Below are 22,874 nucleotides of genomic sequence, written 5' to 3' on the forward strand. Positions count from 1 at the left end.
ACAAAAGGAAGAAGGAAAGAAAGCAAGGCAAAAATGGAAAATGAATGTATAGGAAGAAATCAATGGTATTAGATGGTCTATAGTTAAACCTAGTCTATAAATCCAGGCACATACAATGACCATCTACCTTGCTCCCTCAGACCCATTCAATTAATTACCCAATTATATGCCTACATGTGAATCAACTCTTGTCAAAGGTAAAGGAATTGGAGTTGCTGACAGGTTTATAGATAAACAAATTGGAGTTGATGACAAGTTTGAGACCAAGACAGATGGCTGTAAGAGTACACCTCCTACTTGTAAGAGCATTTTGGTGGGTGCTACTAGTTTGTAAGAATATTCGCGGCTCACGCCGCTCATACTCTTACTACTACTAAGAGTTGAAGGCGGTTACGTGAACATGTACAGTATAGATCGTATCTTGTTTATAGTAGACCTCTGTGAGTTGACTTCAGTTATATGGTTATATGTTATGATTGGTACTATCCCCGTTTAAGGCACTGGGTTAATATTTTTGTAACTAAAATAGATCTACGATTATCTCAAATGTTTGGGCGTAAATACTAGCGTTTTTCATGACGGATGAAAAACCTTGGGATTGGCCCTTCGTGGTACTAGGGTTATAACCAATATTTATACTATACTATTATATTATAGTTTGTTATATTATTGCATTGATATAACTGTAGTATCCGAGAGAGTTGTAAGTCACGTGTCATTGAATTAATGACCCACTGCACCACTACGTCATAAAGATAGGCTACATTTTCATTTTCAAAATTTCGTATCATATTCATCGAATACATCATCATCGACGTTATAAACAACAACGGTAGCAGTAGTTGCTGTATCATCTTTTATACTGTCTTTATTTTCCATCTGAAAAAAACAACAACAACAAACAATATAATAAGAGGTATAGGGTATAGGTTAAATAAATTTCTTTTGCACAAAACCAGAATTTTACTCACGATTGACGATTTCATCTATCATGGTTGATAGACATCTTCAGAATGACATGGGTAATTTATCAGGAGGGGATCATATACGTGACTTAAAGAGTGGACCCCTTCATGCCGTTGGGTTATATACTCCTGATCCAAATGGAATCTGTGATGTGTCTAGAGTTTGTATGAACAAAGGATGTTTGCATTGTCCCAGTTAATGACATGATTTTGTTGAAGAGCATGATCTTCTATTTCCGATTTCAACTGTTCACTTGACAGACACGCTACTAAATTAAGAATTTGAGACCAGTTTTATCTACATAGGAATGGTTACAGGTGGTGTACGGACTTTTGTAGACGCAATCAATAGTGTTACGGGTCTTGATTTTGTCTTTTGGATGTATAACTATCTTTCAAAGAGTATCATTAATACAATATTATCTAATATAATATAAAATCTTCTTTTGTTTTGTTTTCTTTTATTTCTCAAACTTCAATAAATTGGATAATATCAGAACAATGTTCAGGAGTTCAGAAAATTTACCCCCTCAAAACTCAAATTCAGTCTCCTTAAATCCGCCAGTTTATGTTAATTCACTGCATTATGAGTAGCATATAAATGTAAATTCATGGAAAGCACGCATTCTTTCAGAAACTTGTGAACACCATCTCCCGACACCATACCCCAATAAATATTTAACCCCTTTCAGATTAGTTTTGTCACTTAGTGAAGAAATATTCTATATTTATTGTCAATGCTTTGGTATCCACCATGACCTCGTTTTCTGGTATTGGTTATCAAATAATATCTTTATAATTTGTTTCTGTAACTGAAACTTTCTGCTTGAAAATGCATATTGTCACGTGGGTCAAAACAATAGTGACAGGCAACTAATTTATACTGAAGTAAGATTTTGTTATATTAGGTAATTACGTGCGATTTTATGACTGAAAACGCTCGACGTATTATATTACCTCGTCTACGATGTTTTCCAAATTCTGTCCGTCCTCAAGATTTCCCTTGTTGTTGCTTTCACCAACGAAGACAGCAATTATATCTTTTCCGTTCACAGAACTGTTCTCAACACCTGCTAAGATGTTTTTCCTATTGTCATGGCCGTTTTTCACACAGTCATTGAGTGTGTCGTTACCGTTCTCACGGTCGTGTCCATATTTATTCTCTACCTCTGCAGGGGGATTCTTTCCGTAAATTTGACCGTTCCAAGTATCCCCTAAGGAACTTTTTCTTCTTCCATTTCCTTGTGTTACTAGAGTGGATATGCTTGTGCTAGTTAATCCATCAGGATATTTACGAAGTAGCATTACCTACAAACAGAAATGTTAACAGAATGTTTCAGCATCTATTCAGATTTGGTAATTGCGCGCTATATGAAGGGCTTGTCTCATACCAATCATAATTATAAACCTACATGTAACCATGACCATTCAAAAAATTATTTTAAATTTTGAAAAATTGGTTTGTGAATAGTATATATGATACAATTTACGCTCGTATATTAAAGGTTTAGTCTATTAATTAAGGAGTTATAGAACTACAGATTGGTAAGTTTGAGAGTTTATGATCTAAATTTAGATTATTGGTCTTGATCTTTGGGGAATAAAAATGTCAGCTCGTTTACAGTGTTGGGCAAAATAATTTATTAACAGTGCATTGCTCTGATTCCAATAAGCATTATATCCTGTCGAACTTCAATGAGGCAAAATGTTACCAATTATTTATAAATATACGCTCAGAGATAAATGTCAAAACATTAGTACTTTGCATACTTCAACCACAATAATCGAAAACAGTTATTAAGTTTCCTTTTTCAAGGTGAATATTTTTGGAAATGTGGCAGCTAGTGGCATAGCCAAGGTGGAGGGGCGAGGTTGTGGTGGGGAAGGGGTATCATTAAGGGTCAGATGTGTCCTGATTACACGATTGAATTGTGAAACGAACACATCACCCAATAGTATTAAATGAATTTGGCACGAATAATTTAGGTTTATGCTTCAAAATTCAGCAGAGTTCCTTGCACAGAAAATGGAAGTCTGACCGTACTGTTTAATTGACGATAATTGTATATACCTTCGGAATGAAAAGAACCAATTGGGAGAATGTAGCACAAAAGATGATTATGCCTGAAGTGAAGATGAAGAGCCATGACGTATTATCGGATATCAGGAAACTAACGGAAACTCCCACAATGCAAAGCACAATTGTATTGTACACACATATACCTATTAGTTTGCTGTCGTTGAGTGCTGGAATTGTAACCTTTAAAATGAGAAGCAAAATAATATAGTTAATTACTGTCTATAGACCCAATGACAAATTGCAAACGCGGAATATGTTAACAAATATTCATGATCTTGTGGTAACCAATCATATTATTTGTAAACACGCGAACGTAAATGTATACAGGTCATTAATAATGTATCTCACAATTGACAGCAGAGTACATAATTCTTCCGCACATAAAAACAACCCGACTTTGCGTATTGTTTCTTAACGCTTAACAAGCAGAAAATACACATTTTTACTTTCATGAAAAAAGGTAAATAGTGGTAACAAATCGGGTCACGGTGGCGCAACGGCACGGGCTCTGCCTTGCAATTGATGGATTTAATGGGGCTTTGGACCTCGGAATATCTTTAGTCATTAGCCTCTAAATATAATTAACTTTGCTCTAGGCTTATATGTTTTACGGTCATTTCGTGAAATCGTCGGTGGTTTGTGTTGGGCTTCTGTATTTGTCCACGGAAATTACCTCGGTCCAAAACAAACCCTTCAAAAACAGATGGTGCAAATCTATGATTATTGTATAAACAAAACATACCATGCGTTTGTATTTGTGATGTAGGTGTCTTGAATTAGTCTTCATCGAAAGTAAGAAATATTTCATACAAGTAAATAGCTAAATCCCAAAGTAAATCACATTATATATTTGAAGTTATCAAAACCAGATACTGCTTTTCTGCATCAATGCATGAATAGATGTCTACCTTACAGCTACTACTAGCGCATACACCACCGGATTATAATTGTACCTACCTTTCTTGTCTCCCAAACCAAAAACGTGCCGAATATAAGGAGAAGACCTTTGTAGGTATAAAGCGGCAACAACCAATAGATCAAGTTATCCGATGTACATTGCTGAATGTAATGGATGTTGACAACATGTTGATTGATCAAGTCGGACTCCTGTGGATAAAAAGTTTATTACAAAATGTTTGTTTGGACTGGTACAATGGTAAAACAGCTGCATTTATAATGACTATGGTGATGTTCTACTAACTACATCAGTTACCTTAACAGTTAGGTTTTTTGGCTCCAAGTGCATTGGTTCTATAGCTTGCCACAAAGTTAGCAAAAACACATCAATGCACAGAAATACGAATATCATGATGAACAGATACCCATCCGTGATAACCTGAAATGGAAAATAACAGAGTGTACTTGAAGGCGTTATCCAGATATTCACGTAACATTATTTCAATATCAGACACTATAAGGGCAACTATTTAACATGACAATATGCATTGACGATAAAAGCAACAACCATATAACACAGTCATTAAACAAGGACATTCGCACAGTCAATGCTCTGATCGTTTTTTTAAAATTATTCTCGACTTTAATTATGTTTTGAGCGCCTAACACCCACAGCTCGGATTTACCAGGGAATTGCCAAAGTGCCACTAGGTTTTCAGCATGTGTATTACTTCCATTCGCGTATAGGGGGGCTATGGGGCACACGCCCTTTGCTGGGTTAAAAGCAGGTTGCTGCAGAACAAAAAGCTTGACAGAAAAGAAATATTTATTAAAGAAAAAAGGTATTCTTACCCTTCTTACAGGTGTTTTCAAAGCAGCCACTCGATACACACGCCAAATTTTACTGAACATGGAACCAAAAGCTAATACAAAACCAATGGAAAGAAACCATATACGCGCCTGAAAGAAATATAATTGAAGACAGATATAAAAAAGACTAGTTTGCGTCTGACGTCACTGTCAATCAAAGTCCCTACGACCATGATTGGTTAATAGCGCGTAAAAGGAAGGTCGATTGGAGAAAAGGAATAGTATACAAATATTAACTGTCTATGAGTGTGATGGTCGAAATATAATCACGAGGTGAAAGATGGATTGTTCCATTCCACGAGCCGGAATTACACGAATTTAAGACAGTTAATATTTGTTTTATATCACTCATGCATAAATTCTATTACTAAAATACTATGTAGGTAGGAAATACATTTTTTCATCAACATAACACCATGTTTTGCCGTGATATGCTTCACATTTTGGGGTCCACCCCATAACTTAATCGGCGAGTCCAAGAGTCAGCGCACGGCTTGGCGCAGGCGCACTTTGGCAGAGCACTATGATGGTAAAGACTATCACACGTAGAGGGTGATGGTAAAAATGACAAATGGTATCAACCAATGAACTGTCTAGAATTTATGTATGAGTGATATAACAGAAAATGGCGAAATATTACGTACCTTTACAAGGCGAAAAGTAACTTTTCTAGGCATAATAAAGAAAGTTTCCTACTATAAAGACCTAACTTTTGAGATGGTTTGTATGTTTGAAGGTGCAAAATTAACAACAAGGCGCCCGGTTTTACCGCCGCGTACAGCAACTCATATCATCACGACACTTGTAAACAAACCGTGCTCGAGTTTGATTGACAGATGATGTCAGACGCTGTCTTCCAGTATAACATAATAGGGCGTGGTGCTGTTGTGCTATTGTCTGGTCAAATTGAAATTTAGGTAAAATATAGGATGATGAATATATGACCTGTGATTTTGGTTTCTTCAAAGTAAAGTTTCTTCCTGTAAAGATGTGTAATGCACTGTCCACGTAATAAATAATTAACAAATTTTAACAAACAAACCTGACAAGCTGCCTGAAGAGTGTCCAGTGAGACATGATCAAGTCCTGCGATAGGAACGCTTATGTAAATCAAGATATTTCCAATGATGACAAGATTATTTATGTTTGGACTGGAACGTTTCAGAAGTCTGCAAAGCATGAAAAGTAAATTATATTATCATTGTACAAATAATAGCGTCATGTGGTGCAGTGGGTTTCTCTACAAAAATATCATCGTTAACTATACAAAATTAAAAGCATACCAATATGTATATTCATAAAGATAACGAAAAGGAATAAAATGTAAATACAACGGAAGCGCATGGGCGTGCGGGATGTCTCTGGTTATCCTCTGATTGGCAATTGTACTACTCGCTAGTTGACGTGGTGTTTCTAATTCTCAGAAAATGTCCCACGTGACACGTCCTGACGGTCTTTCATCGAATCATTGAAACTATATTTCTGTTGTTTTATTTAAATATTTTCACCTAATACATCTATATTTTTGTCAAAGATTGCATCTAATCAGAGTGCTCTAATCATTGAAAGCACGATGCTAGTTTTAACGTACTTGTCAATGGAAGCACGGCGCTAGTTCTCTTTTTCAAGTTGTGTACAAATCAATAGGAGCAATACAATAGAGCAAACCGCAATTTTTTAATTTACATCTTACTTGGACGATTTCAACAAATGAGGACTTAAATTCGAGCTAAAAGATGCAGCTATTAGTTGTTGGTTCCAATTATGACATATCTGTCTTTGTTAAGGATATACAGGGGTGAGCATAACTGGTATCTTAATTCTTATTCTCACTGTATTCTATATCATATCTATTATTGATGATTACACTCATTAAATTTATGAAAATTATACTATCCGTTAATATCTTTTCAGATTCTTTACACGGTTCCTTACCTTTTCTCTCTGTATCTGATGTTGAATACCAAGAAGATCCCTGCCAGAAGTATACCTATCCCAGCAAATAGGCACATTGCTATATAGGATGGATAACTGATTCCATGATAATGCTCTAAACGTAAAATCCTTGTATGGTCTAATGGAACATACCCACCTGATATTAAATACAAAGTAGAAGAGCGTATTAAAAACGACCATTCCGATATTACACCGAAATAATCATAATTATTTTATAATTATGTTTCAGAGAAATCTTTTAAATTTTAAATAGATACATAAATTTAGCTGCATTTCATGAAAAATTCAAGTTTCATCAGGGTAAAAATTTAGTAATTTGAGATATAAATCGAGGGCTTAGAGCCAGAACCACCTATGTCCATTTGTTTTCTCAATTACATATAACTCATTTCGGTAACAAATGGACGGTTAATTCTGCCCGCCATACAATGCCATATTCGGCAAATTTAGGCAAATTTCACCTAGAAGCACTGGGACATGTGATCTAAGAATCATAACTTTGGTGAAAGATGGTTCATCGTATCTGACGTATGGACCAAATTTAGAATGATTGCCCGACCTTCATCCCCAAAGATGAGGCGTGTAAAAATAGATACCCCTTACGTTCTAAGAGATTATAATATAGACAGAAATAAACCTTTACCTTTCCATATGATATTATTTTCCAACAACAAACTGTCTTGTTTAATGAAGTACGTAGCTACGGTAACCTGTGCATATTCTAAAGCAAATACAAATGTGAAAAAAAGTTGAAGTATTGAACTGATCCAAAACCTAGACCCACGGAGCTGGAAATCACGTGGAGCTATAGCTAGACGGTTGTAGGGATGATACGACGTAGATGTTCCTATGTCTAAGAAGAAGAAGAGGTTTCGAGGAGAAGTTTCGCATCCCAGTCACGGGGTTAGGTAGGGTTGAGCAGGGTTGATTACCTAATAAGGCAATACTATTGTGATATGGCGTGGGTATTTTAATTTGATCATTTAACTTTTACTGAACTTGAAGCTATTTAACAAAGGGTGGGAGTTCCCTCTCATGTAATCATGATAACAACGCCATCAGGTCAATTATAGATTGGGAATTCCCCAGAATGTAGATTGGAAATTGCACAATTTGGGAAATCTTAGAAAAATCCCACAGACAGTTTCAATAACGCAAAAAGGAAATATAGGACGTCCCATTTTGTATCATTATGTTGATTATGAAGGAGTGAGCTATTAATAGAAATAAGAATGAAGACTTTCCAGATTGTTGTGACAATTTAATTAAAGGTAAAAAGTATTTCATAGCAGAATTTATGAATGTGTTGCTGTGGGCTATCTGTTAATGTATATAATCATATTCTATGTGCCTCCAAGTAAAGGCACTTGCGAGCCAGGCATATTTGTTTTTATGTTAGTTCAATGTGCCACCAATCCAGCTATAACGAAAGAAGATCTGGGGTACGCCAAATAGCGCATTTTTCCTATAAAAGGGATCATGTTCGGATGTGACATGCTGAAGTCTGGTTTACGAAACAACACATTCTGTCAATGTAAGTGGGACAGTGCGGAACAAAACCAAATTCTCGGAGAAAGTGAGTGATTTGTGAAAGCAGCGCCGTTTTGGAAATTGTCATCTGTGCAGGGATTTTGTATGCAGAGGATATAATATTACACAAGTCACAAGAACATTGAATGAAATACAACTTTATAATCAACAAGAAGAATATGACTGCCATTTTGAGTGCCATATTGTGTCATTTTGAGAAGTGCACATTGTAAGACGCAAATTGCTGTATTCATTCTTATTATTGTATGTATTCATGTTAATATGCAAGATTATTGTCCAATCAAAGTATACTTTCAATTACAGATTCATAGTCTTATTGATTGCAATATACTTCAGAATGCATAAACAACGTTGGTATAAGTTAACTTTCACAAAAAATGTTATGAAGTAATTATGGGTAAAAGGTGTTTTCGGTCAAGGGTCGTTGCGATCCATAATACCATAAAACGAGTACCTTGCATTTGTCCGATTGATGTATCCGCCAATCGATCGCCATCTCTGAAAGTAACGTGACCCTAAAAGAAAAGAAGTTATACATTTATATAAACGGGTTAGTTTAGTAGAATTTAACTGATTCTTTTAGAAAAGAATAATATGGAAATAAACTGTTTAGTTTAAATTTGTTAAATATAGAGTAGCTTTAGAAACCTAACTTGGACAGACATAAAAATAACTGTTCTTAATAACAAATCGTGCTTGTTTGTTTGTTTCTTTATTTTTTAGCAAACATTTACATTAACCCGTTTCTTACCGTCATTCCGTCAAAGTCAGTTTGGTCCAAATTATAAACAAATGTTTCCAAAAACAGTTCACTATCCTCATAATGGAAATCTTCCAATCGACGTTTTTTACCATCTTCAAACACTTTCTCCGCCAGTACTTGGGCACTTTTGTTCAACATTAAAGCAATAGCCCATATAGCATCGTATCCATTGGGGCCATAATCGGTCATTGTGTAATTCTGATTTTGCGGCCATGTAAATCGATCTCGAAGTTCGGATTCCAGTTGCTTGGGCGTCTATTAATAAAAAGTTATTTTACTGCAGTTTGACATAATGATTTTTTGAAGAATACAATATTTCTTAAGTATATTCTTGATTTATACGAATGTTTACATTGAAACACCAGTGACGACAAATAAGGCAAATCAACAATAAGTATTATAATGGATAGTGCTGAATCAACTTACAAATTCTGAAATTGTTCGTCCATCTTTGGGGCCTGGATGTAGCTGATGCGTTGTTAAAATTGTTGTTGAATTAACAGCATCGTTCATTTCGTCCACGGTGCAATTGATTGCGTTATTGTCTTCTGTCCACCATTGTTGTGTGTACCAGCCAGGCATTATCCACACGTATTCTGCTGTAGCCATGCCCTGCCTGCGTGCCTTTTGTATGAAATATACAAATACGGGCATAGTAAACAAATTATTTCTTACAATATGTATATGAAAGTAAATAGATTGATAGAATAACCAAGTTGTACCACACGTCTAGGAATGTACTTGTGGAATACAATGGCATAATAATAATTTTGGTTTGACTGAAATCGAAGTTCGGTTTAAAAAGTTAAGACTGATCAAAACGAAATTTTAGCGCAACATTACTTGTTTTTAAAATTGTCATGTTTAAACAAAATTATGGCGAGTTAGATCGGCTCGCCCACCACTACTAGTTAGCACCCAGATTGTTGATGTGGAAGGTCCATTTGAGATTATGAAAGATCTCTACACCTACAGACTTGCTGAGCTGATCATTAAATCACGATTTCTTGGTTGAAATCCTGACAGTTTTGCATTCGACGGTATTAAATAATTTCATTTGCCATCTTTTGGCCCAATTACAAAGAGAGATCATTCTGTAATATTTATGTATTTTCGTGGTGATTGGATGACTCTGTATGGGAGGCAATCGTCTGCAAATAATCTTATTCTTGTAAACCTTTCAATATGATCTGTATTGTCATTAATACAAATGAGAAACATGAGAGGATCTAGAAAAGTTCTTTTGAGGACTCCTAATTTACGTCTGAAATTACACTGTCTGAGACTTTTCTCTGGCAGTGCGTTCTTGGTGTTAAACATTTTCCAATCCACAGTAAGAGAGGGCATCGTATTCCGTAAAAATACCCCTCATTAGCAATCGCCGATGACGAATAACACGAAAGGCTTTCTGAAAGCCCAATATTTGAACATCAGTCTGCCAATGATTGTCTAGGTTGTGTGCGAGAACTTCTATTGCAATAAGTTGAGATTCCCAATAACGCACGGAACTGAAACCATGTTGCAATTTCGAAATGGTGCTGTGATGTTCAAGGTGACACATAATTTGGTCGCAAATGATAATGTTCAATAAGTTTAGATGTCACTGAATTTAAGACACATGTCTTTAAATGAAGTCAACTATATCACAATATCTTTGGAGTTGATTAGGATGTTCAGGGTGTCCCAAAAAAAAGAGGCCCCACATTGCGCCCTCTTTTTCTCCTATTTCTGAAACGTTGATCAAATATATTTTGGTATGTAAAGAAACCCTTAATCGTTAGCTTTAATAAACCAAAACAATTCTTTCAATCGGCTCACAATTTTTGAAGATATGCCCTCTTTAAGAAATGTACCCGTTTTTCACTCTGTCCACGGATGAGGTTTGGCTACATCAAAGATTTAAACGAAGCACACGGTTAATGACATGGAAAGATAATAGCATTAGTCTTGAGAAAGCATTCACTGTAAGCGAGGATCACCAGCTAGCTTCAAACATCTTCGCACAAGGCCTTAAGGATGGTACGCAACGCAATTAATGCAATGAGAACTAGAGCTGAAACCTGTATTCGTCACGGAGGCAACCAGGTAGAGGGCAGAGCAGCACAGTAAACTCACTTCAAAAGAACCAAAGACAAACTAAACAGCCCTTTTCAGCGCTACCTTTTATTCCAAAAAGAGAAATGACTTATGTTGTCAATAAAAAGAAAGCAAGAAACGAGAAAAACATAAGTAATTGCAAGTATAGCAAAAGAAGTCCCTTCCCACATCAATTTCGCCCAAATTAATGACACTTAACAAAATCCATAACCCATAAGCCCACCGGTAAAGCCCATTCCCTTAAATAAAGTTGTTATTTTATAAAGTTATCATCGAGAAATGTTTTATATTCATGCATGGTATATATGCACTTTTCAATCTTTGAAGTAGCCAAACCTCCTCCGTGGACAGAGTGAAAACGGGTATATTTCTTTAACAGGACATATCTTCAAAAGTTATGAACCGATTCAAATAATTGTTTTGGTTTATTAAAGCTAACGATTGAAGGTTTTTTTACATACCAAAATATATTTGATCAACTTTTCAGAAATAGGAAAAAAAGAGGGCGCCATGTGGGGCCTCTTATTTTTGGGACACCCTGTATATGCGATCAAGTAAAATCAGTCGGAACTCAGGAATATTAATTTTGAGATATAGCCAGACAAAGGCAATATTTCTTTTTGTTTCCTGCTGTTTTGGAAACTCATGAATTGCTCATATCTTTGGAACTGGTTGTTCAATTTCAATGGGGTTTTGCGCAAAAAGCAGCTTTGTAAAGGCTTTTGATTATCCTAAGAAACTGAAAATTTAATATTTGCTTGATCGCATCACATATATCAATGCAATGTATTAGTGATACTGATAAAAACTTATACGTCCTCAGCGTATCCATGTGGTCATAGCATATTGGTCACAGTTCACATTTAGGACTTCACATGGATCGAAACCACACAGTGCTCTAATTAAGACCTGAGAGCAAAAAGACCGTAAGTCCACTTGCCCCTCAACATGTATACACTAAAGTTATGTATAGTTTCTTAGGGTTTGATAATGTGTAATACGTGTTCCAGGGTAAAATCCTCATGAAAGGTGGTGAAAAATCCGGTTTTGGCCCCTGAACATGTATTATTATTATCAAACTATAAGAAACTATACGCAACTTTAGTGTATACATGTTGGGGGGCAAAGTGGACTTACGGTCTTCTTGCGCTCAGGTATTCCATAGTGCACTTACGTCCAGGCCGAATTCACCGTGACCTTTCCAGCCATAAACCCGCTTATTGAAGATTAAACCGATATATGCAGTATTAAACCATTATGTAGTAATCTATTGTCCAATGCAAATTTATTACCACCTGATAATATTGACCCAATGAGCGACCGAATTGTCCGCTACGGACGACTAATCCAATCGATAATGACTCTATTGACATGTACGAACGGAGCCCCACTGACCGAGTTTTGGGATATTTTTCACTGGTTTGCAGCTGTTTGCTGTCATTTACTCATCAAGGCGGAGTACCGTTATTATAAGGACTATGCCAATTATTTAAAGATTGACACGTAGAGAATAAGCCATAATTGATTGACAGAAAGTACTAAATTTGTACCTATGACGGTTTTATGACGCCAATCTTTAAAATACGATCAAAAAATGGCTGCCCGGTGAAGTAAAATGTGCAATGGAATAACACGGCGAGTTTGGATAGATGGTAGGATTTCTTTTTAATAAAAATGTATGTTCCCCCGTTATTAAAGCTTGTACCGGGTTGAAGATTCAGATATTTGGAAAAGAATTAATACGTAATTGAAACAGAGAGAAAGTACTAAAATCATAGCTTTATACTTTTTGATATATGATACTAACTAGTTCATCCCCAATAGCTACGATACAGCGCTACCAGTAGGGTTCAATTGCCTATTGTGAGTGCCCCTGTGTTGTGTGCATACGTGTAGTTAACAATAACTGCATGATGCAATTATCATTCAAACTATCTAAGCAGTACGTTTAAACGACAAAATTATGACCATAGGACTATTATTCAAATAATAAAAAGTGTTGTTCGATACACTTTGGGGGTTGAATAATAAACAATACTTACCTCGCATAATATCTTCCTAGCTTTGTCTTCATAAATGAACATATAAATGATCTTGGCATCACGCTTCTGTAATTCAAACGTTTATTGTTTTTCCTTTTAATATTTTTGTTGGAAAATATTTTACTGAATTGCCCACTTTAAAATAATGTAGTTTTGCTGATTGTGATTTGTAATTTTATTTATGAAAGTTACCACAGTGCCACATGTTTCTTACCTTGATGTTTGCTACAGGTATATATGGATTAGTGGATATCGTCTCAGATGTAACCAGTGTTAAGTTCGAACCTTTCAATTTGGATCCCAAGTCTTCTACTGACTGATTGGATTTGATAAAGTGGATCATAAAACAAAATTAAAGATGCATGCAGAGGTTATTTATTTACTTTACTTTTGTTTATTTAAAACAAATGTATTTTACAAAGGTAAGAAGAGAGCAATTTGATTACAAAATATGAAACGTCATTTTCGTTCGAATTTTTCTCAGAGTTAAAATATAGGGTCCACAACTTAAGTTCCCCCTAAATACTTTTTTAAATAAATCGAAATGCAAATGTGTAAAAAGGTATGGGTAGCCTTATTGGCTTTACACATATGGTCAAAATTATAGGGTCACATGTCATTGCGTTAAGTCACAATGGGTTATTATGTAAAAAAGAGACCGTTTTTTAGACAATACAGCAGGCCAGGAATATTCATGTGTTTGTTTAAAAAAATTAATCTTTGGTTATCTTCACTTTCTAAAGCAAAGCAGGTGTTTAAATCTTTTCTTTTTTAGTGATAAATGGCTGAATTGGGCAGAGTATATCCTCCAGTGAGAATAAACCATATATCGAGAGTAATTCATCACATGTGAAAAGTCACATTTTAATGCCACGTTTGTCCGATTTCCTTCGCGGTCGAGCAATATGTTTGCTGGATGAAAATATATCAGTGAATGAAATTGCTCGTCGTATGGAAGTTGCGCCTATTAAAATGCGATTCGAAAATTGAAAACGAAATTTCATGTCACAGGAGAAGTGACAAATCAGCCGAGAGCACCTCAACGACGTGTCACGTCTGTTTTTCTGGAGATGTCAATAGTAAATCTGGCTGAAACCAGCAACGGATCAGGAATTTCATAAGCAGCATACGCCGACTTTGTAATGCACTTGTTAACAGTGTTGGAGGACACATTGCGTATGCTGCTGAACATCTTACACGTTAAGTTTTATTTCCACCACAAACACAAGAACAGCTATGTGCTGTATTGTTTGAAATTTGACTCCTATGGACTCAGGTGCAACTTTTAAAACTGCCTCTTTTTTACATAATGAACCATTGTGACCGAACGCAATGACCAGATTTGTAAAACAAATGAGGTTACTCATAACGTTTTACAATTTTACATTTCGTTAAGTAATTGTCGATTTCTTTCAAAAAAGCATTAGGGGGAACTTCCCAGCAAACACAAAACGTTTTCGACATCATTCGCAAAAGGTTATAAAAGGTTGTCAGAAAACGTTTAAATGTCGGGTTATATAAAGAGTATATTAAGAGTATAAAACGTTTTCATAACCTTAAAAAACATTTTCTGATAATCTACTGCTTAGCAAACAAAAATGTTTTAAAGAAAACGTTTAAATGTCGGGTTATATAAAGGGTATAAAATGTTTTAATAACATTCCAAAAACATTCTTGAAAACTTAATACAAAACATTCTAAACAGAATGTTATTTTGGGGTTGAAAAATATTTTGCGAAAAATGTTTGCCCAAAATATTTTCAATAACGTTTTAAAAACGTTTTCATGACCTTTATATAACCCGACATTTAAATGTTATTAAAAGGTTTAAAAAAAAACATTTTAAGAACATTTCTGTGTTTGCTGGGTTCAACTATTTTAACATAATGTTATATAAGTATTGACACAATATTTGGCTAAAATGTTTGCAAAAATAAATTTAGTTTACAATAACATTTTTTGAAAACATTTAAAAATATTATTGTAGTGTGTTTTCATAAAAAACGTTTTAAAACGTTATCGTGACCTTTATATAACCCGAAATTTTAATGTTATTAAAACGTTTTTACCTAAACCAAAAGCCAAAATATAACTTATTTAAAATGTTTTTAAAACGTTTTTGTGTTTGCTGGGTTATAATATCGTGTATGCACAGCAGTGATTATCAAGTTTAATAAACACTTCTTTCAACTTAATTTGCTAATGATGATTACCGTAAAACCTCGTCTACAAGCATACACAGTATTTTTATGAAAGCTAAATTAATACGAAACATGCGTAAATATGCCAATACAATAGATTTGTCTTACAATAATACTTGTTTGTATATGCTTGGATATGTAATTTCATAATGGGGCCTGGATAATTAAGCTTTCATCAAAAGCACTCTATATGCTTGTAGACGAGGTTTTACGGTATTTTATTGAATACCTGTCTAGCAGTGTTCTTATTGTTCAATATCTCATTAAGGAATATAGACTTACTAGAGCAAACGCTTCTGTTTGCTGAATTGTAGCCAGTCTGCTCCAACCAATGTGTTGCATGAAGCGGATAATTGCAAAATTGGAAGATGAACCCAAAGCAACGGTCCGATAGAAGTGTGGGTATATGTCCTTATTTGAAAGTGCAAGTGATTCGGCAGCATAGGACAACTAATATAGAGTATTACAAAGTAGAAGAAAGAATAACAAAATAAGTTAACAATGAAATACGAACCAGATAAATATACATCAGGGACACCCATACCTGAAATACCTTGGGGAAATCACCAAGTTTTGATAATGCATTTTGATAATTTTGACTTCATGTGGCAAGTTGAAATTCAGTATCTTGTATGTGTAATTAATTTACAAATACAGTTTGTTTACTTGAGAGGGGGACATGCTTACCGTAATGAGGTTCAAGAAGTGAGCACTCTTGGCAATGACCTGCGCACTGGTTGAACATGGAGGTCCTAGTAGTATAATCTGTGTAGGCTCGTGTAAGAGTTGATCGATGAACATACGGTTGGCAATACTAGACTGACACTGTAGAAACAAAGATATATAATTATAAATAATACTGGGACAATTCGCGATTTTATATACAAAATTTCACTTATGTGATTTTACAACATAACATTTCTTACATCATATTGAAAATAACTCGTTCTGAAAAAGTTAACAGCTATATCATTCTCGACTTCTTGTGTTCGTTAGTTAACTAAGGTTTCCAAATTCGACAAACTATTAATGAACATTAATAGAAGTGCGTTTTTCTGCTCGCCATGTCTGTATTAATCTTTAATATAATGAAAGACAGAGATAAAAAGATTTTATCGCATCTGACGTCATCTGTCAATCAAACTCGAGCACGGTTTGTTTACAAGTGTCGTAATGATGCCTTGAACGCGGCGATATATCCGGACGCCTCGTTGTTAATTTTATTACACCTTTAAACATACAAACCATCTCAAAAATAGGTCTTTATAGTAGGAAACTTTCTTTCGCGAAGGCACCATGTCAACAATGCCTAGAAAAATTGATTTTTGTCTTGTAAAAGTACGTACTGTTTCGCCATTTTCTGCTATTCCTTTTCTCCGACCGGCACCAGATAAACCGGCCTTCCGTTTACCCGCTATTAACCTGTGTAAACTGATTGACAGTGACATCAGACGCGATAAAATCTTTTTATCTTTGTCTTTCATTATAATTTAGATTGTTTCCACCTTTGCCGTTGCCTGTTCAGTTAGGACGCAGGACAACCAATTCTTTAGAAATGCATAGTCGCGCTAAAAGTCGATCGATACATGTTAAAATCAGCACAATTCAGAGATACACCTTTTTTGCTATGAAATTTATTTTCTCGGTCAAATATAAAGCAATATTTTTTTTTTCTTCAGTAATGCCAGTTAAAGACATAGTGCTTGGATATACATTTGTTTTAAAAATCCTGGTGTTAAAATTCAAGCATCATATTTTGTCTTTTAGTGTGATATTTTTGATTTTTATAGTCCTTTAGTTCGCCCGCGAGCTTTTTACGGAATTCATTTTTAGCGTCTCAAACTAATATAGTTTGCTAAAGAAAGATATTTCCCACCTCTGTAAAGCACATCGTGTGGGTCTATATATTATAGTTTTGTCAGAATTTCCGTTTTTATTTTACCATTTTTCCATTCATGCTCCGAAAATGTCAAACTCAGTACTTTATCTGGAGAGCAACCAGCAGAAATAATCGATATTTCAATTGTTGTCAAGCAGGTCCCTTTTCCAATGAAAACCAGGATTGCCTGACCAGCGATTTGGTAGCCCAAATCCCCAATTCTGGTAAATGAGGTGAATTTTGGAAATTTGCTCCCGTGATAGCCTGCAATTTCAATTTATAGGGGCTATGGATTCCATGATTATGAAAACCATTTTGTCTGTTTGTTTGTTTGTTTGTTTGTTTGTTTGTTTATTTACCTAGGATGAGGTCCATGGGAAAATCTACGGTCCAAACCTAGAAAAATTCGCGTGTTATTAGAGGGGATTTTAATTTTCTGTCCCTCCTATCTCCAGGTAAATTTTGAATGACCCCCCCCCCCATCGCAGGTTGGCATTTTCATTACACCCTTCAGACTTGCGTTCGGGTTTGTGTAGGCCTATTTGTCATAATTTAGCGCTATAGGACCTACTTTCTAAATGTATAGCTATAGCCGTGCTATATAAATATTATAAGGTACCGGTATGTAATATTATGTAGGCCTATGGGGGTGGGGTGGGTACTTAACACATTTTAACCAGGACTTACAATGCAAGGCTCATTGTTGCCATAAATGACTTTTCCTTTAGGTCATTATAATAGGTTGTTATAAACTTCCATGTTTAACCTTGTATTGTTTTGGCTGCTTCATTATGACTTTCGGTGGGTTTAAGCAATTTCAAACAAACACAAACAAAAGGCACTATACCCAGTCACCTTCATGACAATTGAAACACTAGGTAATTTCTTTGCTATATTGAAGTTCTGACAACACTGTATCCAGGCCGGGCACCCAGAGATATCGATCCACAATGCTAGTACATGATGCAGTCATGTCTACAGTAGAACTCATCTCGACCTTTGCAGGATTAAACCCCATTAAAAGCTATTAAACCAAGATAACACTCATTGAAGCAGCTCAACTGATTAAATCAGATCTTCTCTGATTGTGAACAAGTGTCTGTTTTCAATGTGCGACATCGCAATAAAGCTGGTATTTATAGCTTCAGTTGGGTAACCGATTATAAAGGAAACGAAAGGAAACAATGGTATGTGTACTTTTGTTCACGAAATGAGACAAAGACCTGCTTTTTGTTAACCAGCATTCTTCAAAATGAGCAACATAATGATTGTTGACTTAACACGGTTTGGAAATAATTTCTTTATATTTTTGGTGTTATCTGTCGTTTACAAATCCTTCCTAAAACACAAAAGTGCGACCCTCTCCAAACATCTAAATTAGCTAAAAATTTAGGACTTGTTACAAAACTTTATTTTCTAGAACCTATTTAGAATAATTTAAATGTAGCTTTTACCGGTTTTTGTGGCATCCTTCAGAAGTGAGCGGTCCGATACCAATATTTTCGGTCAAATCTCCATTCAATTAACACGGGGAGTTGGCTAGCTATGCCTTGCCCTCACTCATATTTTACAAAAGTGCGACCATTTCTGAACATCTAACCTAGCTGTAGGTCATGTTAGAGAAATATATTTGCTAGAAGTTTTGGAGAATAAGTAAAATATTGGCTGGTTATTTTCACACAGTGATGTTAACTAGGCAAGTGTCCATTCTCCCAACATACATCATTTGTAGAGGTCACGCGTCAATGGTGAGAGCACTGTGTATTGTGTATAGGAAAACGGACAGTAACTGCAGTATGATTAGCCTAAGATTTCACGCGTGGATTTGAAAAATTTTCAGCTGGTAGTCAAAAATTATGGAATCAAAACGGAAATTCTGACAAAACTATGATATATCGCTCACGGTGATGTGCGTTAGAAAGTGGGGAAACTCCTTCTTTAGCGAACTATATTACTTTGAAAAGCTAAAAGGTTGATCCAAAAAAGGCTCGCGGGCAGAGTTGAAGCCTATCAAAATCGAAAATCTTACACTAAATGACTGAATTTCACGACTAAGTTTAACACTAAAATTTGAAAAAAAAATACAGTATCAAGCATTACAGTTTTTCCTGACATTTACTGAAAAAATGAAAATTATTGCTTTTATTTGGCCGAGAAAAAATTTTACACTGAAAAGGTGTAACTCAAAATTTTGTTCATTTGAATACCAAATTCGATCGTTTGTATTGCCTTATTAAATGACTGGGTGAGCCTTGCAGAACAATAACAATCGGTTGTCCAGCGTCCTAACTGTGTTAAGTATATTTATAAGCGTCCCAAAACTGACCAAAATTGGATTTTAATTGTGCTCAGGGCTTTCTGGCTGCGCGCCGCCTTTATATGTCACGTTCTTGTGATAGCTTGGACAAAACATTGGGAAAACAAGGATAATAAATACAACATATGTGACGCGATCAAGCAAAATCAGTTGGAACTCGGCAATATTGATTTTGAGATATAGCCAAACAAATATTTCCTTTTGTTTCCTGTTGTTTGGATTTGAAATTGGATTTTAATTGTGCTCAGGGCTTTCTGGCTGCGCAACGCCTATATATGTCACGTTCTTGTGATAGCTTGGACAAAACATTGGGAAAACAAGGATAATAAATACAACATATGTGACGCGATCAAGCAAAATCAGTCGGAACTCGGCAATATTGATTTTGAGATATAGCCAAACAAAGCGAATATTTCCTTTTGTTTCCTGTTGTTTTGGAAACACTTTTTAAAATTGCTAATATCTTTGGAACTGGTTCTCCAATTTCAATGGGTTATTCTGCAAAATAAGCTTTGTAAATGCTATTTAGTAGCCTATAAGAAACTGAAAATTTAATATTTCCGAGTTCCGACTGATTTTGCTTGATCGCACCACATATAACAACTAATACTAATAAGCATAGAAGCACAGTATCGGTATGATTCATATGGCTGGGTTGTTAAATACATTCGGTCTGGGGCTGACTTCCGACTGCGGGGTCAAGCCAGGGTGTAATTCCTTCTGTTTAAAATGATTGTCCGAGCTACCGGTGTTTGTGATCAAATATTGAGACAAATAAAACCTACATTAAAGTAAAATATATAACAAGCGCATTGTAATGTTGGGTTTTTTTTACATGTGAGTGATTTTTTCTAGGTAGGGGAGAAATAGTGAAAGCTTTGTTTTGGGTTAAATATATTATGTGACCAGTGGTTTCCTTCACTCATTTCCTATAAGATTAACAGTATTATTTAAGCAAAATTACCTAAAATGGGAAAGATATGATCTAAAGGCTTCGACTCGCCCAAATCCTTGTCTTACTGACGTATTTTTGACTAAGCGGGTTATAGCTATAATGGATCTCTTCTGTCCAGTGATGCAGAAGTAGCTACCAACATTCTTTACATATGACACAATATATGTAAAGGTTTCACTTTTAATGGTACGCTTGTTCATTTTATTATGATATTCCATGAAATATTCAATTAATATTTGCGCTGTGATAGTTGAACCAACGTGGGTGAACATTACACATCGTTTTATCAGTCAAGTGGGAGAATGTGGCCTGACAGTAAGGGTACTCGCCTTGGGCGCATGGGGTCCCGGGTCCATTTCCCGCCAGTGGTAGCTTGCTGGTGTATAGACTTTAATATAGATAGACAAACAACAAAAACTGCAACAACAACAACAACAACAACAACAACAACTACAACAACAACAGCAAAACAAAAAACAAAAGACAAACAAGGGACCTCCTGCTGCAAAAACCACACTACTTGACTATCCTAATCCGTTCCGATGTCGACACACAATTTAAGTACAGACACGACATGCGTTGAAAGGATGCTGCTTTGAGGGAGGGATCTGAAAATTTGATTTGAAATAATGTCACGTGTAGAGCGACATATAAAAGCTTGTAATAATCACCCTCTCAAATCAGAATGATAAATATCTCACCTGTGTATCATTCCATATCATTTTCAGTTCATATTCTTCTAAGATATCTGTTCTATTATTGACATGATCTAACCCCATTTCCACTGCAGGAAGTACGCCGCTACCATCCCATAATCCACCTAAGCTGAAGAATCCACCAATATAAAGTGGGATCTTCTGACGATTGGCATCAGGGATACCACTGGTACTTTCTTGAGATACCAGAAAATCACTACTTGTGCTCCCACTAAAATATACTCCAGCGCGGCCGTCGTTACTTGTGTTGCCCCTAGGTGATAAAGTGTGCGTTGACAAATTTTCCATGGTTGCAGAAATTGGGGTTGACGATATGGCATGAGTTCTCAGTGACATGGTTAACCATATCATTGCAAAATATCCCCTCCACGTCATCCATGCCATGTTTGAGTAGATAGACCAATTGGTAATTCCAGTGGTAGACATTAATGTACACATTTGTCTTATGTTTACATGTGAAGTTTTACCGTGTTTCGTTTTACCAAATAATTACCTGAGATCATAATTATTGCTGATCATAATGGTATGCATACTGGGAAAACTACTCATGTAGAAAGCGTTTCCGTAATTTTTCTATATATAACGCGGTGACGATTTGCTATGGTTGGACAGACAGCTTCATGCCTGTGACAACGAAGAAACAATATCTGCAAAAATACTAAATTTATCTAACCCTGGTACATGGGGGATTGTATGGATCACCCCTGCCAAAATGTTGGGTGTACCCCACCCCGGGATCTCAGCCTTTGAGTAGAACGCATTTTGTCCTTGACATATTTATTGGAACAATTATGGTTGTTTCAAAAGTGTAAAAAAAACCGAATTATTTTGAGGTTTTTAATGGTATTTAAGGTTTTGCAAATCGGTGAATGCCCTTTACACAATGTAAACAGTATCAACGTAATATTACCGAGATGATCCCAGCACTGGTGAAACATGGGGTAAATAATGCTCATGAACTAAAATTAAGTTCCCATTATTAGAACTACTGCATTAGAACACTTTTTCCCCTGTGAGCTAAAATGATCAAACAAGCGCTCAAATTAATGACTCGACCTATCAGTTTATCGTTAGCGACCAAGCGAAATAAGACTAGCCCATTAAACATGAGGCAGGGTGGTCGGTCAAATGTAAGGGGGAGGGGTGGGGGAGGTGTTGTTGAGTCCACGTGATTTTTATTTTGCTCTACCAAACACATTTAAATTTGTATTAATTTTGTTGGTTCCCGAAATAATTTTTAGCCTAACTGTTTTGTAAGTAGCTGGTATCACTGGATGCAGATACACAGGGCTATCGTTTGACTTGAAATAGAATAATATTATGGGGGTTACATGCGCGTATTTGGGGGGTAGAAGCAGGGGGCAGCCAAAACGATGGGGCGGCGGAAGAAGAAGGGCGGCAAAATCAGGGGCGAACAAATTTGAAAAAGTATAAAAAAAAATTGAAAAAATGGTACTATACATCAAAATGTATCTAAAATCCTTTTTTTTTTACTCTCTCTTCACTTTTTCAAACCACCGAAAAAAAATTGGTCAACCTTTTCGGGCTGTTGGGAGAGGGGCGGCAATATTGAATTTTCTTCAGC

The 22,874-nt window shown here is 35.7% G+C and overlaps 1 protein-coding gene across 1 annotated transcript; it reads right to left on the reverse strand.

The window, feature by feature from the left end:
* Positions 1-380: 380 nt before the first annotated feature.
* Positions 381-21,805, reverse strand: LOC140163823 (gamma-aminobutyric acid type B receptor subunit 1-like). The gene is made up of 17 exons (XM_072187426.1): positions 21,275-21,805; positions 16,110-16,247; positions 15,705-15,872; positions 13,436-13,537; positions 13,222-13,287; positions 9,509-9,706; positions 9,071-9,337; positions 8,774-8,834; positions 7,412-7,489; positions 6,748-6,904; positions 5,855-5,981; positions 4,795-4,902; positions 4,259-4,381; positions 4,003-4,152; positions 3,037-3,225; positions 1,923-2,273; positions 381-879 (listed from the first exon to the last, which is right to left on the reverse strand). Exons 1-17 carry the CDS (start codon positions 21,725-21,727, stop codon positions 775-777), a joined length of 2,841 nt encoding a protein of 946 aa, XP_072043527.1. The 5' UTR covers positions 21,728-21,805; the 3' UTR covers positions 381-774.
* Positions 21,806-22,874: the final 1,069 nt, after the last annotated feature.

Source organism: Amphiura filiformis, chromosome 1 (assembly GCF_039555335.1).
Source record: "Amphiura filiformis chromosome 1, Afil_fr2py, whole genome shotgun sequence".
NCBI lineage: Eukaryota > Metazoa > Echinodermata > Ophiuroidea > Amphilepidida > Amphiuridae > Amphiura > Amphiura filiformis.